This window comes from Triticum urartu, chromosome 2 (genome assembly GCF_003073215.2).
Source record: "Triticum urartu cultivar G1812 chromosome 2, Tu2.1, whole genome shotgun sequence".
In the NCBI taxonomy this organism is placed as follows: Eukaryota; Viridiplantae; Streptophyta; class Magnoliopsida; order Poales; family Poaceae; genus Triticum; species Triticum urartu.
Genome location: NC_053023.1, coordinates 748,820,053 through 748,833,333, shown reverse-complemented (window position 1 = coordinate 748,833,333; position 13,281 = coordinate 748,820,053). Strand labels below are relative to the sequence as shown.

Below are 13,281 nucleotides of genomic sequence, written 5' to 3'. Positions count from 1 at the left end.
AAAATTTATTGGTTCATGTACATATATATATATATATATACAACCAGGGTTTCTTTCTTCGTTTATTTCCACACCACATCACATCACTACATGTTTCTTGTGATAAATGTTCCCAACAACCATCATATAACCATTGGAGGTGACCTAAATGTCTTATGAAACGAACAAACACTGCCACTGATGTGTCTTTTCTACGGCGCCACTCACATTAGTGGAGGAAAATGATAATACGACTCTGTTGATTCTGAAACGCTCTAGTCTCCCATCAAATATCCATTTTATAGATGGTTTGTGTTATTAGAATGTAAAAACATGGAGAGAAAATGAGTTATCCGACACAAAATTGGGAGGGCCCGCAAGAAAACAAGTCCAGTGTAATATGCACTATGCACCAGGCTATATATGACCCTGGTTGCAGAACAAGCCCATGTGTATACACAAAGTTGCAGAACATGTTTTTTTTAGTACAAGCTAATTTTATCATCATTTTTTAAGCTAATCCCATGTGTATACACTAGTAGGAGTACACGACACCAAATTTGAGCAGGTCAGTATAACTTTTAGGAACAGGCCAAGATGCAGGCTAATCTTGTTGTCTTTTTGGTTGTGATCCAATCCCAACAGTGCACGTCTTCGTCACATGGTTCAATGAAGATATGCCACATGGTTCATCAGTATGAACTAATTTATCAATCGGACGTGGTTGATCGGTGATGTTGGGTACATTTCAACAATTTATGAGACAAGACATGTCACATGGTCCTGTAGTGATGAAGATGATAAGGGGAACTCGTGACATGTCATGTCCGGACTTCAACCAACGAGCCGCGAGTGAGAATTGATCATGTATACAACCACAGCACGGCTTCTCTCGACCAAAGATCTATAAATAGCGGCACTTGGTTGGCGCCATAATCTATCAAGCATCAAGATCAACCCGTGCCTACACTGAGAATGAGAGGCCCGAGGGTGGCGGCCATCCTGGCCATCGTACGTCCTGGCGGTGGCGCTCGCTACGGCGGCCCGCGCCCAGCAGTGCGGCTCGCAGGCCGGCGGCGCGACGTGCCCGAACTGCCTCTGCTGCAGCCGCTTCGGCTACTGTGGCAGCACCTCCGACTACTGCGGCGCTGGCTGCCAGAGCCAGTGCAGCGGCTGCGGCCCCACTCCTCCCGGACCCAGCCCCGGCGGGGGCGTGTCGTCCATCATCTCCAGGGACATCTTCCAGCAGTTCCTGCTCCACAGCAACCAGTGCACAGATGCCGGCGGGTTCTACACGTACGACGCATTCCTGGCCGCCGCCGCCGCGTTCCCGGCCTTCGGCACCACGGGGAGCACCGAGACGCGGAAGCAGGAGGTGGCGGCCTTCTTCGGGCAGACCTCCCACGAGACCACCGGCGGGTGGGCCACCGCCCCCGATGGCCCCTACTCCTGGGGCTACTGCTACAAGCGGGAGCTGGGCTCGCCGCCCGACTACTGCCAGCCGTCGTCGGAGTGGCCGTGCGCGCAAGGCAGGCAGTACTACGGCCGCGGCCCCATCATGCTGTCCTGGAACTACAACTACGGCCCCGCGGGGCGCGCCATCGGCGTGGACCTGCTCAACAACCCGGACCTGGTGGCCACGGATGCCACGGTGTCGTTCGAGACGGCGCTATGGTTCTGGATGACGCCGCAGGCAAACAAGCCGTCCTCCCACGCCGTGATCACGGGCCAGTGGACGCCAACGGCCGCTGACAACGCGGCGGGAAGAGTGCCCGGCTACGGCGTCATCACCAACATCATCAACGGGGGGCTCGAGTGCGGCAGGGGGCAGGACAGCCGTGTTGCCGACCGGATCGGGTTCTACCAGCGCTACTGCAACATCCTTGGCGTCGGCTACGGGAGCAACCTCGACTGCTACAACCAGAGGCCCTTCGTCGAGGGGCTTTTGATCCAGCAAGTAACGCAGTAACAACATACTACGATCTAAATCTAGCGTCAGTCCTCGATGCATGCCTGTGTGCATGTGATTACTGATAAATAATCTCGAGGAGTACTAGTCTATGAGTAAATAAATGGATGAATAAACTTGCCGTTGTTGTGTGTGAGCATCGCTCCACACGATCACAGGTCCTTACTACATGTCTTCCCGTGTACTGTATTTCATTTGCATAACTCAAACAAGAAGGTTATCTGGTCTCAAGCAAACAGCGAGAAATTCACGTGGATAACAGTTCTATCAACAGAGAATTAAACATTACAACAAAGGACTGGGAAACAGCACAATAATATGAAAATTACCTGACAGCAGTAACAGTACAAGTTGTGAAGTTTGAGGCAGCCTTCACAGGAAATCGAGGACATGGTGCAGCTCAAAAACAATTAAGCACAGCAAAGGCCTACCAAACGCCAAAGCAGCAATAGGAAATCTGCAGGACTTACAAAAGCGCTCCACAGCTGAGTGCAAATAATAAGAAGTTCCAATGGAAACATTAACATAACAATCCGGTCAACAACATCATCAACATAACAATCCGATCAACAACACATTATTAGGTACAATTGCAAATTCTCAACAACACAGTTACTGGGGAGTCACTCACAACATCTATCATACATAACAACTCAAGTTCAGCAGCAATTCATCGGCAAGCGCAGCAAATCCAATGCCTGTTCTGGCGACGCGGAAGGAAACAAGAACAGCAGCTAGGGTGATGTGCTTCTGCCTCGGCCAGCAGCGAGTTTTGGCTTCAGGGAGCAGTCTCCTTGTCCTTGTCACTAGTTTGCGGCTCGGTGGATATCGGCGAGTAGCCCGGTGCGGTGGGGGAGTAGCTTGCAGTGGGGCTGCACGCTCAAAAGTGATATCGTCAGAAGAGCTAACGACCAATGGTTGTGCTTCCATCAAGGGCAGATCGACGAGATAGATAAGCCTGATTACGCATTTAATTTAATTACCTGTAGTTTGGAGAAGTTGGGGTGTAATCTGGGCTAGGTCCTCCAGAGGTAGTGATCGGGCTGCAGCATGCAGGCAGTGAGTTAGGCAACCCATTGTATTTGTCACAGCATTAGGTGTTCTTTAAGTTGAAACAAGGAGGATGATCAACTGAAATTCGGCTCACCTTGCCGGGCTGTACGACGGGCTTGGTTGCGCATACGACGGTGAGGTGGGCGAGTAGGACGGTGAGGTCGGGCTGCAGAAACAGATATGCGCGCACAAATAAGCATAAATATTTTGCTTCGAGCATCAACCGATGATAGGGCCAGGGCTATCCACATTACGGAAAAGAAAAACTAAAAATGTATGAATAGAATACCACCAGAAAGTATATGAACAGAAGTTACAGAATTACCTGTAGTTTGGAGAAGTCTGACTGTACGGGCTCATCATCCTTGGGCTGCTTGGAGAATAGATATTTGAAGGACTGTACTTGGCCGAAGAAGGGCTGTAGCTCGGTGAAGTAGGGCTGTAGCTCGGTGACGTCGGGCAGTAACCAGGCGATGACGGACTGTATGCAGGTGATGTCGGGCTGTACGAGGGCGATGTCGGTCTGTATGAGGGCGACGTCGGGCTATAAGTTGGTGATGAAGGGCTGTATGAAGGAGATGTGGGGCTGTATGATGGCGATGTTGGGCTATAAGATGGTGAAGTCGGGCTGTATGAAGGAGATGTCGGACTATAAGATGGCGACGTTGGGTTATAAGATGGCGATGACGGGCTGTATGCCGGAGACGTCGGGCAGTATGCTGGAGAGGTCGGGCTGTATGCAGGAGATGTCGGGCAGTATGCCGGAGATGTTGGACTGTAGCTTGGCGAAGTGGGACAGTATGCCGGAGAGGTTGGACTGTAGCTAGGAGATGTGGGGCTGTAGCTCGGAGATGTGGGAGAGTATGATGGACTGGTTGGAGAGTATGATGGACTGCTCGGGCTGTAGGAAGGAGAGCCAGGAGTATATGATGGCGATGCAGGGCTGTAGCTGGGTGATGCGGGGCTGTATGACGGAGAAGTGGGGCTGTAGCTGTGTCCTGGCCCTGGGCTGAACACCGGAGAAGATGGACTGTAACCCCCAGAGGACGGGCTGTAGTTCGACGGCATGGGCGAGAACGCCATGCCGCCAACATACGGCGAGAACTGAGCATCTGTGAGGGGGGAAGCCCGGAAATTCGGGCTCAGCAATGGAGACATCATTCCATCATGGTACGGTGTCCCGGAGGGTGAACGCGCCGGTGTGACACCATAGTCCAGAGTGTCAATATAGCTCGGGAGTTGGAGCTCAATGGCCTGCTTCAGCATCTGGTCATTCAGATACAATCCACACCCTCCTGTACCAATAGGAGCAAGCTGGCCAAGCATAATGTTCTCTGTGACACCTCTCAGGTAATCAGATTCAGCATATACAGCAGCATCAAGCAGGATATCCACCGTCTCTTCAAAAGAACATCTCATGAGAGGCCCTGTGTCGTTACGATTTATGCCGTGCCTGGTAATCGCCATCAGGTGACCTCTGTATGTCATCGTATCGCAGAGAATGGCCAGATGACGGTAGTTCACATAAGACCCATCAAAAGATATCACCACCCTCAACTCATCCAAGAGAGACCTGCGGACAGCCTCGATGCCAAGAACCTCAATCACTTCAATCAAATGATTACTTGTTGTCCTAGAAGGATCAACGTCCTCATGACACATGACGGCCAAGAGGTTTACACCTTCTGTATCAAGCATCCACTCCTCTTCTCCTTTGAAACCTTCCTTCTCATCAAATTTATTAACCTTCCCCTTTTTGATGAAGACCTTGTTAATATCTGGAATGCCTCGAAGGGCCATCTCAGTCAACATGTTCCCCTCAATCTTCTTGAGGAAGACATCGTCCTCGGCAGATTCACCCTGTGCCTCTCCTCCTTTTGGAGGAGCTTCATCATTTGCGATGCGGACACGAAGGATGAGCTTATCTGCGTTGTCGTCGTTGAATATGCATGACAAGTCATCATCAAACTCATGATTGATCTTCTCTGCAATATCAGCCATGCTCAACTTCTTATCAACCATCATCTCGCGGTTCAGTTCAATACGCAGCAGCCAAGGAGACATCTTATCCGGGTCAACATCCTCATCAGGCATCTCATAGTATGACCTGACAAAGTCCACATCCTCAGGAATGAGGGTTCCTAGAGGATCAGGATCATACCATATCTCAGTGGCATGGGTCACACTACGTAGCGTGGTGTACTCCAAGGCACACTGGACATTCTTGGCCGATTCTTTCCTGCTGTTCACCCCAGGCTTTAGGAAGACAGACAGAGATGGAGTCTTTATCTTCTTGGCGACGTTGATGATCTCTCTTAATCTGGGAACACCAAGGGTAACATTCTTAGCACTAACACCAGCATAATGGAAAGTATTCAGCGTCATCTGAGTTGCCGGTTCTCCAATGGACTGTGCAGCCACACATCCAATCATTTCACCAGGAGCCACCAAAGACTGGAGGAATCTCGATTCAATCTCACCAATGACCCATTCGAATGATTCCTTCGTAAGCCTGTATTCTTTCAAGACCCTCTTGCTAGCAAATGTGCTGCGAAGCAGGATATTGAATAGCAGAGTAGCATTTTTCTGAGCCTCAATGCTCATGGCGTCGTCGCCGGGGACAACCTTGAGTCTTTCTTGCAGCTTATCAATCGCTTCCACGATTTCCATTGGGTGCATGTCAGAAGGTTTTCTTAGATCAATCTTGAAAGTCTTCTGAGCATTCCAGATAAGCCGCTTGAGGTTGACAGGCATAGGCCATGTACCCTCGCCAGTTGTGGTAATTTCTTGCCCAAGTTGTAATCTGTCAACTTCCAATTTCTGAAGCTCTGCCTCAAACACATTTCTGAATTCACGAATGGTCTTCAAATCCTCAACATGGTCAGGCAGCATGTAATTAGGCTTCCAGTTCATATCATTCAGTTCATAACGGAACACATTATCAAACTCATCCTTTTTCATCTTCAGGGAGTCCAGTTTCTGGGATTCAATCCAAACAGCATCCATGCCGTCTTCTCCATACAAGAATTGAATGACATCACCCAAAGAGTTTCTAACGGTACCGTCATATTTAACCATGATGTCTTCCATAGCCTTCACGAGCCTGCGCTGAATATACCCAGTCTCGGAAGTTTTCACAGCAGTATCAATCAAACCTTCTCTACCACCCATAGCATGGAAGAAAAATTCCTGTGGTGTCAAGCCTCGAAGATAAGAGTTCTCCACAAATCCACGGCTTTCAGGGCCGTAGTCATCTTTTGTGAAGTGGGGCAATGTACGATCAACAAAACCAAATGGAATCCGTTTGCCCTCAACATTCTGCTGTCCGACACAAGCAGTCATTTGTGAAATATTAATGAAACTGCCTTTTGAGCCTGCAGTAACCATAGCTTTCAAATTGTTGCTCTCGGACAAACTCTTCTGGGCACTACTGCCAGATTCATCACGAGCCTTGTTAAGAACCTAGCATGAGAAACAGATATGTCAAAACAAGTATGTCAAGAAAGTTATTTATCGCAAACTCCTATTTTCCCAGATGAAAGAACCAAACAAGGATATTCAGCTATTGTACCTGATTTACTCTATTTTCAAATGATTCCATCATCGTGCGTCCTGGCTCAGGTTCCAGCTCCTTCTCTTGTGCTTGCTTAATAAGCCCATTCACTTCAATCTTGGCGTTTGCGATTGTCTCATTAATTTTTTCCATAGTATCTGCGTCTGCAATTGTATCCCCGATCCCAATACTGAAACCATTTTGCAGAAGCCAGTAGTTGACCAGCCACTGTGTATGACCCAAGAACTTCCGTGCCGCATCTGGACCTACCTCTTCCCTGCAAACAGTTAAACCAAAATTATTTAGCAGAGGAGAACATGTTTGCTAAAATCTGCAATGTACCTTTTATTACTTACCAAATAACATGAATAAGACTTCCACTTGATGCCCCAAGTGTTTTTTTGCAAAGTGTACCAGATAGAAGCTCTCCCTTCTCTATCCGGACCACAGTATCACCAGGAGTTGTAAATCCATTTTCTGTTTCAGCGTGCCAGGCTGAAAATCTAATTAAATTAATTAACTTGGGAATGATCAAGTTGAAAACTTGTTTGCCAGTCCAAATCGGCCTTGGTTTCAAAATGGTAGGGGCTGAGATCTTCCCATCAAAATCTTCCCACCACATTAAGATGTTCATAAATACATCCTGGGAGAAATTTTCAGCACAGTAAGCTACAAAACCACACGCACAGTACTATTTAAGGTGTTTAAGGAAAGTATTATTGTTAACCTTTTCAATGAGAGTATCCCTTTTGGTCATTTTTCGACACCCAAGAAGTGTGTCCTGGACAATACCCATGACAGGTCTATTTGCTTGAGGTGACACAATACATTTCGGCACCATCATCAACTCTAAAACTTCAGCTCTGGTCTCAAATGACTGAGGAACATGCATATTCATTTCATCCCCATCAAAATCAGCATTGTACGGTGAAGTGACAGACAAGTTCAGGCGAAAAGTCGAGTAGGGCATAATTTTAATGCGATGGCCCATGATAGACATTTTGTGGAGACTGGGTTGCCGGTTGAAAAGAACAAAATCTCCATCATTAAGGTGCCTTTCCACCTGAGAAGTCAAGCGCAAATTGGGTGAGCTAGAACAAAAAAGCGAAATTTTGTGATGCCACAGTAAAACAATAGATGATGCAACGATGTCGGTACTAACCTTGTAACCAAGCTCCAAATGCTGGTCGCTACTTTTCTTCACATAGCGAAGATCCAGCCTCTGGCCATCTTCCCTAATAATGTACTTCGCTCCTGTCTTGCCTGGGGGAGGGTGAGGTCCATATTCAACTAGTTCTTTCAACCTGGTATACTCAGATTTGGACATTACTTATCAAATATCAATGCAGAAGAGCAATTACACAAGATGCCTTAATAGCAGCAAATTAGTTTACCTCTCAATGTTGTATGGAGTGACAGTTTCTGGGTATGTCAGATTCAAAGCAATACTCCATGGCACCCCCAATTGATCAATGTTGATATTCGGATCTGGTGTGATGACGGTACGAGCTGAGAAATCAACACGCTTCCCCATTAAATTTCCTCTAATCCGGCCTTCTTTTGCTTTCAGCCTGCTGCAAATCGACTTAATAGGCCTTCCAGAACGCTGAGTGGCCTGAATATTTTCAACAAAAAATATTCAGAACAATTTATCCATTACTGCATTTTTAGGTGAAACAAGTGGGGGAAAAATATTCGTTAATGCTTAATACAGGAAGTGGACTTATGGACTACTCACCCTTGGTTGTCCAGGAAGATCATTATCGAAGTATGTTGCAATGTGAAACTGCAACAGCTGAGCAAACTCTGTTATAATGTGAGCTGGGGCTCCATTTCTCTCTTGCCTCCTCAAATTCTCATTATGTCGAATTATCATCGCTAATTGATGAGTCAAATCATCCTGTCAAAACAGAAGCAACAACAAGATAAACAGTTAGTAAAAGGGCACCCTGTGAACCAACCATTGGATTCGTAATAATTTTAGTAGTACTGGGCTAACCTCGCTTCTGGAGGAAGTATCCATCATGACAGATGGTCTCACAGGGGGCGGAGGAATTGGGAGGACTTGCAGTATCATCCAATCAGGACGAGCAAATTCAGGGTTCAGGCCCAATAAAAGACAGTCCTCGTCACTTATACGCTTGAGAACATTAAGGACCTGTCCCAACAAACCATGATGTGATCCATATGGTTAAATGAAAATTCTTAATTAGAACCTACTGAATTGAGCAAAGATAATGTAAATACCCTCTCGGCGGAGAGAATTTGCTTTCGCTCCACTGGTTCCGGGAGTTGATCTTGCTCATCATTTTTCTTCTTTGTTGTTTTAAACTCTGCAACCATCTTCATACCATCAACTGTGATATTTGGCTGCTGAGCCCCACAACCACCTTTTTTCTTCACTGGCTCTTCAGTGTCCTGCTGATCCTGACCCTCAAGGTCTTCACCCCCAGAGCAAACCTTTTTGCTCTTGCAAGCATCATAAATTCTTCTTAACCTATTTTTGGGGTTCTTGATTTTCAGAGCCTGCTGGAACTTGGTATCTTCCTGCAAGATATATATCACTGATAAGTAACATGCCAAATCAGTGCGCACAACAATAAATGGTCCATTATTGAGTTAAACCATAAATTTGTTTCTTATTCGGCTCCGTGGTGCTGATTAGAATGTTGGTCTCCAGGTCCATAAAAAAGATGCAAGAAGTCTAAAGCAGTCGCATCTACAGCTCATCATACCCAACACAAATGATTCTAGCTATATCTCAAAATTACCATGTTGGTTGAGAAGAGGTGCAAAATTGGACAAACATAGATATGGTGAGAACTAAGATTGCTATGATTTGGGTGTAGCTTGTCTGGCACATCAGAGACCCTTCCTTTCAGTTAGGCTAGATATGCACCAACCAATAACCAGTAAAATGCACAGGTCTTAAAAAGGAAACCTAACCTACAGAAGGGTCATTCGGTTTGGATAGATATATGCATCAACCAGCAACCAGTAAGATGCACAGCTCTTAAAAACGAAACCAGACCGGCAGAAGGGTCAAGAAGATGTTGGCAGTACCTCGTCCGCGAGGATCTTGGAGCAATTGAAGCACACGCAGCGCATTACGGAGAGCACGGTCTTGATGAAGCCGATATGGAACATGGGCTTCGCAAGCTCGAGGTGGCCAAAGTGGCCCGGGCACTCGGCCATCCCAGCCATACATGTGTCGCACTTGAGTTTCCGGTCAATGGTGCCCAAACGGGGGTCGCTCAGACCCCCGGACTTCACCTTGCCCCTCTCCGTAGTCTCCGCGTGCTCTATCATGACCACTGACATTTGTCTCTGCAAATAAGGAAAGCAACAAAAGAATTCTCAGTCAGATCCATTCCTAAAATGGTGCACATTTCCATATCGACCCGCCATAATTACAAAAACGGTCACCGGTACCGTTAAACCGTTACAAAATAACGGTTGTCGGACATTTGAACCGAATAAATCGTCATACTGTCAAATCCATCTTATTAATTACTAGATCTAAGTAAGAGAAAAGCAACATCTGTGTGCGACTTTTATTCAAGAGAACTTATACACTGAACAACAACCTAATCAAAAGCAAACTGTAAAATCAAGTGTGAAGATAATACACAAATCTATGCAAACTGTGCCTCAGAGAGTTCAAGCAAACACGTCATAGGCCAATAAGAACATCGATTAGCACTTTGTTGGATCGGGCAGTCAAGACTTTTGATGTATAAGAGAATTTCAACTCGACCTAATATCAATCCTACCACAACTTACTCAGAACGAACCATAGACTTACAAGTTACACGGCCATGTATTCTGCTCCGCCCGAAATTCTCTCTCGACTAATTCCCCGTGTTAGCAAAAACCAAACAACAACCACAGATATGTTCACCGTGCCAAACCCAAAACCCTAGGTATCCGTCAGATCGACCAAACTCGCTACCCAAGCACCAAAAAAAGCCGAATCTACAACCATCCGGGAGTGGGAACTGCACGAGATCCGACTCCGACTCCACGCAGGGAGTGCAGATCAGAGGAGATGAAGGACGGATCCAAGATCAAGATGAAGGAACGCGGTGGGTGGGGGTGGGGTGTGGGGGATTACGATCTCGTCGGGGCTGAGCACGCCGAACTGGACGAGCTTGACCTTGGCCACCTCGGCCGGCGAGTGCGGGAACCGCGCGTCCATCGCGGCCCCACGTCGTCGGCGGCGCCGGCGCCGACAAGATCGATCTCGGACCACCGACGCTCCGCTCGAGTCGGCGAAAGGGGATCGGCCTGGGGCAATGTGCGTCTGGGGAAGAGGGTGGGGGGTCGGGGTCTATTTATAGACGTATCCTGCGCCGGGCCGGCTACCGTGAGCCGGAGCAAATGAGGGTTTTTTTCTAGGACAGAAATGAGGCTTCTTCAGTGGGGATATCTTTTTCCCTGGTGGGCTTTTTTTCTTCTTGACGAACCTGTGATGCAGTTTATCGAGTCTTTTTCATTTTTGAATATCTTTTTTTCAAAAAAAATTAGTTGTCATGGTTCCATTTTGATATGCGTGCGTATTCATCGCATAATAATGGGGTGCCCGTATAGCTACTCGTTTGGTCGTGAACTTGTGGTTTACTATTTCAGACCGCATGGAGAGCACCTCTACATGGTGGGCGTTGAATAAGGTCATTGCGTGATAATTAATTTCATCGCTTGCTTGTCGGATCAATCCATCTGAGTTTGTCGGTCGGTGGCAGAAAACCCTTGACCTAGCCATCCTCGCCAGTCATCTCCTTTTACCATGCTCACATGGTGTCCACTCCAGATTACGCCCCTGTCTCCTCGGCATTGTCGTTTCTACACAACTTTTGGGTGGCATATCAAATAAATGATCAAAAACTTGGTCGTAACTTTTGGGACTGGGAACTGCACGAGATCCAACTCTGACTCCATGCAGGGAGAGCAAATTAGAGGAGATGAAGGACGAATCTGAGATGAACAAACGCGGTGTGTAGGGGTGTTGGGGATTACGATCTCGTCGGAGTTGAGGACGCCGAACTGGACGAGCTGCACCTTGGCCACCTCGGCCGGCGAATGCGGGAACCGCGCGTCCATCGCGCTCCTACGTCGTCAGTGCCGCCACCTACACCGACAAGATCGATCTTGAACCGCCTCTGCTCTAGTCCGCGAAAGGGTATCGGCATGGGACAGGTGCGTCTAGGGAAGAGGGTGGGTGTCGGGCTTTATTTATAGACCTAACCTGCGTCGTTGGGCGGGCTACCGCGAGCCGGGGGAAGTGAGGTTTTCTTCAATGGGAATATCTTTTTTCTTGATGGGCTTTTTTTATTGTTGACTTTACTTATGGTTTGATGTTTTTTTTTAGTTCTCGTGGTTTCATTTTTAATGAGATAGAACCGAGGGAGGGTCCCTGTTTATAAAAAAAATAATGAGGTTCCTTTTCTGTGGGAATACCACGCAAACGCAGATGCTCACACGTGCATATGTACTCATTGCATAACGATGGAGTTCCCGTATAGCTGCTCGTATGGTCGTGAACTTGTGGTTTGCTATTTCAGACTGCGTCGAGAGCATCTCTACATGGTGGGTGTTGAATAAGGTTGTTGCTTGGTAATTAATTTCAACGCTTGGTTGTCGGATCAATCAATGTGAGTTTGTCGTTTGGTGGCAAAAAACCTGGTACCATCCATGCGATAAATTATTCCATTGACCTAGCCACCTGTGACGCCCCCGATTTAATCGTACACTAATCATACATGCAAACGTGTACGATCAAGATCAGGGACTCACGGAAGATATCACAACACAACTCTACAAATAAAAATAAGTCATACAAGCATCATATTACAAGCCAGGGGCCTCGAAGGCTCGAATACAAGAGCTCGATCATAGACGAGTCAGCTGAAGCAACAATATCTGAGTACAGACATAAGTTAAACAAGTCTGCCTTAAGAAGGCTAGCACAAACTGGGATACAGATCGAAAGAGACGTAGGCCTCCTGCCTGGGATCCTCCTAACTACTCCAGGTCGTCATCAGCGGGCATCACGTAGTAGTAGGCACCTCCGGTGTAGTAGGAGTCGTCGTCGAAGGTGGCGTCTGGCTCCTGGGCTCCAGCATCTGGTTGCGACAACCAGGTAGAAGGGATAGGGGAAAAGGAGGGAGAAAGCAACCGTGAGTACTCATCCAAAGTACTCGCAAGCAAGGAGCTACACTACATATGCATGGGTATCAAATGGAATAATGGTACCATATGTGGACTGAACTGCAGAATGCCAGAATAAGAGGGGGATAACTAATCCTTTCGAAGACTACGCTTCTGGCAGCCTCCGTCTTGCAACATGTAGAAGAGAGTAAACTAAAGTCCTCCAAGTAGCATCGCATAGCATAACCCTAACCGATGATCCTCCCCTCGTCGCCCTGTGAGAGAGCGATCACCGGTTGTATCTGGCACTTGGAAGGGTGTGTTTTATTTAGTATCCGGTTCTAGTTGTCATAAGGTCAAGGTACAACTCCAAGTCGTCCTGTTACCGAAGATCACGGCTATTCGAATAGATTAACTTCCCTGTAGGGGTGCACCACATAACCCAACACGCTCGATCCCATTTGGCCGGACACACTTTCCTGGGTCATGCCCGGCCTCGGAAGATCAACACGTCGCAGCCCCACCTAGACACAACAGAGAGGCCAGCACGCCGGTCTAAACCTAAGCGCACAGGGGTCTG

The 13,281-nt window shown here is 47.4% G+C and overlaps 1 protein-coding gene and 1 pseudogene across 1 annotated transcript; one reads left to right on the top strand and one right to left on the bottom strand.

Moving 5' to 3' along the window:
- The first annotated feature begins 954 nt into the window (after positions 1-954).
- LOC125534632 lies at positions 955-2,110 on the top strand (annotated as a pseudogene).
- Positions 2,111-2,485: 375 nt separating this feature from the next.
- LOC125540470 (DNA-directed RNA polymerase II subunit RPB1-like) lies at positions 2,486-10,845 on the bottom strand. Its single transcript, XM_048704087.1, has 14 exons — positions 10,669-10,845; positions 9,618-9,881; positions 8,802-9,101; positions 8,554-8,712; positions 8,293-8,454; positions 7,949-8,169; positions 7,717-7,858; positions 7,282-7,617; positions 6,911-7,197; positions 6,573-6,831; positions 3,327-6,463; positions 3,096-3,167; positions 2,932-2,991; positions 2,486-2,820 (listed from the first exon to the last, which is right to left on the bottom strand). Exons 1-14 carry the CDS (start codon positions 10,750-10,752, stop codon positions 2,727-2,729), a joined length of 5,577 nt encoding a protein of 1,858 aa, XP_048560044.1. The 5' UTR covers positions 10,753-10,845; the 3' UTR covers positions 2,486-2,726.
- Positions 10,846-13,281: the final 2,436 nt, after the last annotated feature.